At 44.0% G+C, this 7,459-nt stretch overlaps 1 protein-coding gene across 1 annotated transcript in view; it reads right to left on the bottom strand.

Moving 5' to 3' along the window:
• MYOCD (myocardin) overlaps positions 1–7,459 on the bottom strand; it is an 86,941-nt gene that overhangs the window by 11,488 nt on the left and 67,994 nt on the right. The window contains exon 9 of the mRNA XM_006863439.1: positions 3,265–4,188. Coding sequence (XP_006863501.1) covers positions 3,265–4,188 — 924 coding nt within the window. The remainder of the gene's footprint in view (positions 1–3,264; positions 4,189–7,459) is intronic.

The following is a 7,459-nucleotide window of genomic DNA, read 5'->3' as shown; positions in this document are numbered from 1 at the left end:
CATATATATATATATATATATATATATGATATATACACATACATACATAAACACATACACACACACATACATAGTTGTTGTTACTAACTGCTGTCAAGTTGGTTCCAAGTTGCAGTGACCTGATACGGTTTCCAAGAAGCAACTGGTAGGTTTGAACCACAAACCTTAAGGCTAGCAGTCCAGTACTTATCCATTTTTCCAACATGCCACACCACTAGGACTATGTATAGCTCTGGTAGTGTAGTGGTTACGAGAGGCAAGCTACTAATCTCAAAGTCAGCAGTTCGAAACTACCAGCAGTTCCATGGAAGAAAGATGAGGCTTTCTGTTCCCATAAAGATTTACAGCCTTGGAAACCCTACACAGGGTTGCTATGAGTTGGAACCGACTCCATGGCACATAACCACCACCACTGTATATACATATGTGTGGCACCGTGGGTTAATGTGCCAGATTGCAAAGCTGTTTGAACTGCAAGTTTGGCAGTTCAAGCTCACAAACTACTCCTTGGAAACCCTATACAGGGTCACTGTAGATTGGAACCGACTCAACAGCACTTAACGACAACAACAATATATATGTTGTTGTTGTTAAGTACCATGGAGTCGGTTCCGACTCATAGTGACCCTGCACAGGGTTTCCGAGGCCGCAGATCTTTACGGGAGCAGAAAGTCTCATCTTTCTCCCGTGGAACAGCTGGTAGTTTCGAACTGCCGAGCTTGAGGTTAGCAGCCTGATCCATTACCCACTATGCTACCAGAGCTCCATATATATCTATATATATACATGTTGTGTTATGTGCTGTGGAGTCGGTTCCGACTCATAGCAACCCTATACAGGGTTTCTGAGGCTGTAAATGTTTACGAGAGCCGAAAGCCTCATCTTTCTCCCGTGGAACAGCTGGTAGTTTCGAACTGCTGACCTTGCGGTTCGCAACCCGATTTGTAACCACTACGCTACCAGAGCTCCTTACATATATACATGTATATTTATACGTATACTTCTATGGTGGTGGTGGTGGTGTGCTGTGGCGTCGATTCCAACTCATTTATTGTTAGGTGTCATCGAGTCTGCACCGACTCATAGCGACCTTATGCACAGCAGAACGAACCTTTATGGTTTCCAAGCCTATAATCTCGTGGAACCGCTGGTAGTTGTGAACTGCTGACCATGACATTAGCAGCCTGGCTCGGACCCACTCCGCTCGGCTATATATTTATGTACCTCTTACGGTAGTACAATGGCTCTATCAGACAGGCACTGAGCTTCAGATAGGGTCAGTGGTCTGAGACCACCAACCACTCCATGGTAGAGCGATGAGATTTAAAAGCCTCGGAAACCCTATACAGGGCAGTTATGAGTTGGAACAGACTCCACTGCACTTAACAACAAGTGCAACATACCTGTTAACCTACTGTGTTACTGATCTGATAGCGTAGGGGGTTACATGTTGGTGGCTGCAAGGTTGGAAGCCGCATGTATACAGGGTCACTATGAGTCAGAACCGATTTGATGGCACCCAGGAGCAACATACACCTCGTAATATTTGGCACATGGCAGGTGTCCAATTCATGTGTGCTTTCTTTTTATTCTCTTTCTAATAACACAGATTTTGGACAACCTTTGATATGGTATGTTCTTTCTCCAATAGTCTTAATAAGCCTTTCCTTATAATTAATTATTCAGCTCCAGACATAAAAGAAAAAGCTTTTGCTGATCACCCTGGTCTTGCCTTTAACCAGCTACTCTTGTAGGTCATTTCCTGTGATTCTCTTCTAATTGGGTCCCAGTCATACTGGCTTTCTTCTTGATCCCTGAACAAACCTGTCATGCCTCTACCTCAGGGCCTTTGCACTTGCTGTTCCCTCTTTGCTTGAAATGTACTTACCACAGATATTCAGAAGACTTTCTCTTTTACCTCCTTCAAACATTGCTCCAATGTCCCCATTCTTGGAAGCTGCACTTGTCCAAACTCCTCATCCCCCTCCTCTGCTCTTTCTCTGTCAGAAGTTGTTGTTGTTGTTGTTAAGTGCTGCTCAACCCGTTTTGACTCACACCAATTCTGTACAGAGTTCCCAAGGAGTAGGTTTGACCCATCAGTAGTCTAATGCTTATCCTACAGCACCACACCAGGACTCCCTTCTAGAAATACATTATATAATCTACTTGTTCATTTACTGATTGCTTCCCCCTAAGAATAGGGATTTTTGTATGGCTAGTAAGGAGCTCTGGTAGCGTAGTGGTTACGAATTGGGCTGCAAACCTTAAGGTCAGCGGTTCGAAACTTCCAGCCGCTCCACGGGAGAAAGATGAGGCTTTCTACTCCTGTAAAGATTTACACCCTCAGAAACCCTGTACAGGGTCGCTATGGGTCGGAACCGACTCGATGGCACTTAACAACAACAACAACAGTTTAGTAGTAATCCACAGAGACTACAACAAAATGTTGTTGTTGTCGTTGTTAAGTGCCGTTGAGTTGGTTCCGACCCATAGCGACCCTGTATAGGGTTTCTGAGGAGCAGCTGGTGAGCTTGAACTGCCGACCTTGCAGTTCAAATGGCTTTGCAGGCTGGCACATTAACCCACAGCATCACATCTGTGCTCAGTAAATACCTGTACTATGAATTCCACAAAAGGCCTGGAAACTTCTCCTTTGTCTCTCTTCATGAATTGGTTTGGCCTGAAGTCCCTGGGGACTACAAACATGCTTGGCTACTGATGGAAAGGTTGGTGGCTCTAGTCCACTCAGAAGTGCCTCAAAATAAAGGCCTGGTGATTTATTTCTGAAAAATCAGTCACTGAAAACCCTATGGAGGCCAGTTCTAGTCCGGGGTCACTATGAACTGGAGTCTCCTTGTGAGCAACTGGCTTTATTTGTACTTTTTGCTAGGACTTTTAAGAGTAGGGCTCAACTAACTATGACTCACAAACTGAGTGTGGCCCATTGCTTGTTTGTGTAAATAAAGTTTTATTGGAACACAACTGTGAGCATTTGTTTATGAGTCACACTTATGGCTGCTTTTGCATTACAAAGGCAGAACTGCATGGCTGCAAAGCCAAACACGTGATTTCTCCCTTTACAGACAATGTTTGCAGGCTTAGAGGCTAAGTGAGCTTGTTCTATTGTGAAAATTAGCAAGTTGTGGTGCCTGAGAGTTACTGCTGGACTTGGGTAAGCCCTACACATTGACATTGCCAACTTGAGCTCTCTAGCATTTGCAAACTCAGACCCTCCATCTGGAAAGGGGTGCAGTGAGTTCTTACCTGACCGGTGCACACCTGGCTGCTGACAGGTGAAGAGACACTGTGCCCTTCTCCCTGAGCACTGGAAGATGAGGGCAGGAAATAGTGGTTGTTGGGTGATGGAGGCAAACTGATGTGCTGTGGGCTTTTCAGAGTCCCAAGTGGGGAATGCTGAGGTGAGCACTGAGGGCTTAGAAACGTGGAAGAAAGTACATTGGTCTGACCTGAGGACTCTACACAACGTGTGCTCCCAAGAGGTAAGAGCTGAGCAGCTTCGCTCTCTGAGCTGTTGCTTTGCCTCTTCGCAGATGCCTGCTGGGATGCAAAGGGACAGCTAGAGACTGCATCTTCCTGCTTGATGGGGGCAGCCAAGAAAGACAAAGTCTTCTTCTCAACGCAGTTACTCCGTTTCTGTTTCTGGAGTTGCATCCTCAGCTCCTCTACATGTCTCTGTTCTTGCTGGAGTTTCCAGGTGAGCTCATTTATCACCTTCTGCTTTTGCACCAGCATCTTGTCTTTTTCTGAGTCCAGCCCGTCCAGCTCTGAGGGCATCGAGCCCCCATTCACACTGCTCATGAGGCTTTCTTCCGTGCAAACGTGAACTGGGGAGGGGTGCAAGGTGAAGGAGGGGGAAGCGTCGTTAAAGGTTTCTGGCAGGGACCCAGCAACCGAGAGGTCAGACGAGGCAGGGGAGATGGGAGGGCTGGAGCTGGTGCTACCAAAGTGGTAGAAGCCATTGGATAAGGCACTGGTGGAAGGGGAAGACTGGTAATTAGGTAGGGTGCTGGCTGGTGTCACAGGGAAGGTGACGGTTGTTATATCACCGAAGTTCGGCACGGAATTTCCAGAACAGTCCTGGAAGGGCCGCAGTCGGTCCATGAGAGCCGTTTTGGTACCGGACACAGGCAAGCCTCGTATCCGAAGCTGTTGTCTTAATTCGGAGACCTACAGAAAGCAGGGCATTGTTAGTTTGCTATTTTGTGACAATTTGGTTTTTTTTAATGTATGTCTCCTTAGAGTGCCTTCAAAATATCACAAGGAGAATTTTACAATATGCATTTTACTTTCTAACAGTTCTTTTCAGTTCCTACCCCTGCTCCCAGTATAAATTATAATACTTCTTTATGACTTTTGGCATGTACCAAATTTCTGTGGTTATAAAAGCAAACCAACAGCTGAGTTCATTCCGACTCATTCACGCGATCCCATTCATGTCAGCACAGAACTGTGCTCCAAGAGGGTTTTCGATGGCTGACTTTTCAAAAGTAGAATTTTGGGTCTTTTTTTTTCTCCCAAGGTGCCTTGGGGTGGACAACTGCCTTTCATTTAGTTGCCAATACTTAACCCTTTGCACCACCAACAGACTCCTAATGGTCTTGTTGTTGTTAGCTGCTCTCGAGTTGATACTAATTTGTGGCAATCCCATAGAATTATAGAACGGCAGAGCTTGAATGGGGAACACGGTGGCTCCATAGGATAAACACTGAACTGAGAACCACAAGGTTGGCGGTTCAAATCCACCAGCTACTCATGGGACAGAGATGTAGTATTCTGCTCCCGTAAAGATTTAAAGCCTAGGAAACCCTACCTACACCAGTCACTATGTGTTGGAACCGACTCAATGGCACCGAACAACCACCACAACAGAGCTTGAGTGTGCTAGCAGCCAGCCAGCCCACTGCTCTCCAGCTCCTAGCCTGAGCTCCTGCCCCTGTTTTAGAGATGAGAAAACTGATCTTAAGGTCACAAACCAATAATCCCAAAGTAGAATTGAGATTCTGGTCTTCAAGCTCCTGAGACGTGGGTCCTTTCCATACATTCTCTACATCAGTGGTCCTCAAACCCAAGCATGCACCAAAATTTCTGGGAGAATGTATTACAACATGAGTTGTTGGGCTCACCCGAGTTTCTGATTCTCTAGTTAGTTCTAGGTGGAGACTGAGACGGTACAGGTCTAAGAAATTCCCAGGAACTACTGGTGCTCCTGATTCCCGGAAGACACTGTGAGAAACGCTGCTCCACATGAACACTTAGGTCCTGGTTTTAATGACTGGATGAAGAGCAGTCACTTTATTGGGAGACAACAGTGTGAGTGGTCAAGACCATCAGCTCCAATCTAGCCCTGCCTCTTACTCACTGAACGGTCTCTCTAAGCCTTGGATAATAACTCTTACCTTATACAGTTTTGTGAGGATTAGAATGGCTTAAAATTTGTAATGCACTTGGCATAGTGCCTGGAAAAGAGTTAGCGCAATATGTTGTTGTTAAGTACCTTCGAGTCAGTTCTGACTCATAGCGATAGGGTTTTTGAGGAGTGGCTGTTGAGTTTGAACCGGCGTCCTTGCAGTTCAAACCAACCTCGTGGTCCAGGGCACCACACAAGACTCTTAGTGCGATATAAATGCTGCTATCAATATTGATTTATATGGGGAAGTATTTTCTTCCTGCATTTTTATAAGGTTCAAAAATTGGAAACAATATGAATATTCAAAGAACATGAAGACTGGTTAAATAAATGGCAGTGCATGCAAATGAAAGGGTGGCACACTGGTTAAAGCTCTTGACTGCTAACCAAAAATCGGTGGTACAAACCCACCAGCCGCTCTGATGGTTTTATCCTGCAGGTGAGTTAGCTTGACAACAGTGTGTTTGTTTGGGCATGCAAATGGTGGAATACAGATCCACGAAAATGGTGGTATAAATATTTGAAGATACAGATTAATGAATAGTATTTATGGTATATTGTGGCTCTGTGGGTTAATGTGCTGGACTGCAAAGTTGGTTAAAACCGCAAGGTCGGTGGTTCAAACTCACCAGCTGCTTCTTGGAAACCCTGTACAGGGTCACTATGGGTAGGAACCGACTCGACAGCACTTAACAACGACAGCAAACATATGAAGTGAAAAGATGTTTGAATTGTTTGATTCTGTCTTTTGAAAAATATAAGTGCATATTTATATGTACTCAAGTTCATATATAAAAATGTCTGGATAAATATATGTTACAATGTTAACCACGGTTACCTAGGGATGATGTTATTCAGAATGATCTTTCTCTCTCTCTCTCTCTTTCTTTCTCGGTATTTTCTAAGATACTATATAAGCATATTACATTCATAACTAAAAAGGAAAAGGCTAAATATCTAAATATCAAAATTCTATAAAACAAGTAGATGAAAATATAGGGTGATATTCTGACAATTGTGTGGGGAAAGCTTTTTTGAGAATAAAAGCAAAGGACTGTGGGTGGTGGTGGTAGTGGTGGTGTGTGTCATTGAGTCAGTTCAGACTCAGTGACTTGTATGGGATTCCAAGACTGTAAATCTTTATGGGAGCAGAAAGCCTCATCTTTAAGTACATAATCATAAAAGTATTCAGAAAAAAATTGAAGTTTCTATGAGTCTAAGAAAGGATCACGAGCTTAACTGCTAACCACAAAGTCAGCAGTTCAAATCTACCAGTTACTCTGAGAGAAAGATGAGGCTTCTGCTCCCATAAAGATTTACAGTCTCAGAAACCCTATGAAACACAGGGTCGCTATGAGTCAGAACTAACTCCATGGCATATAACCATTACCGTAAGTCCAAGAAGCTTGGTGGTGTAACGAGTTAAGGACTGGATTGCTAATCACAAGGTCAGCAGTTCTAACCCACCAGCCTCACCATGGGAGAAAGATGAGGCTGGCTGCTCCCATTAAGATTTACAACCTCAGAAGCCCTCTGGAGCAGTTCTGTGCTGTTGGGATTGACTTGATACCAGTGGATTTGCTTTTGGTTTTATGAGTCAAAAATATAATAAACAAAACACAAATAACACCCTTGGGGGGGGGTGATTCTAGCACAAATAATAAAAGCATATTAATTAAGTCCTGGTGTGGAGCTGTAGGGTAAATACTTGACTGCTGACTACAAGGTCAGTGGTTCAAACCCACCAGCTGTTCCTGGGAAACCCTGTGTAAGGTCCTATGAGTTGAAACTGACTCGATGGTATTTTAACAACAACAACAAGCTCAATGCATTAAGGATGCTTAGAAATCAAAATGCAAAGATAGGAACGAAAAATTAAAATAAATAAGGGATGTGAGTCACTTTTAACAGTCAAAAAACTTTAATCATGTCTGTATACTGTCATCAGTGATCCAAGAAATGCAAATTAAATAAATACTTATGTGTTGGGGACCACAAATCACTGAGATGTTGAGGCCCTGTGTCATGGAC

This window comes from Chrysochloris asiatica, unplaced genomic scaffold, assembly GCF_000296735.1.
Source record: "Chrysochloris asiatica unplaced genomic scaffold, ChrAsi1.0 scaffold00054, whole genome shotgun sequence".
Taxonomy (NCBI): Eukaryota; Metazoa; Chordata; class Mammalia; order Afrosoricida; family Chrysochloridae; genus Chrysochloris; species Chrysochloris asiatica.
Note: the sequence above shows the minus strand (reverse complement) of the source record. Positions and strands in the feature narration are given on the sequence as shown.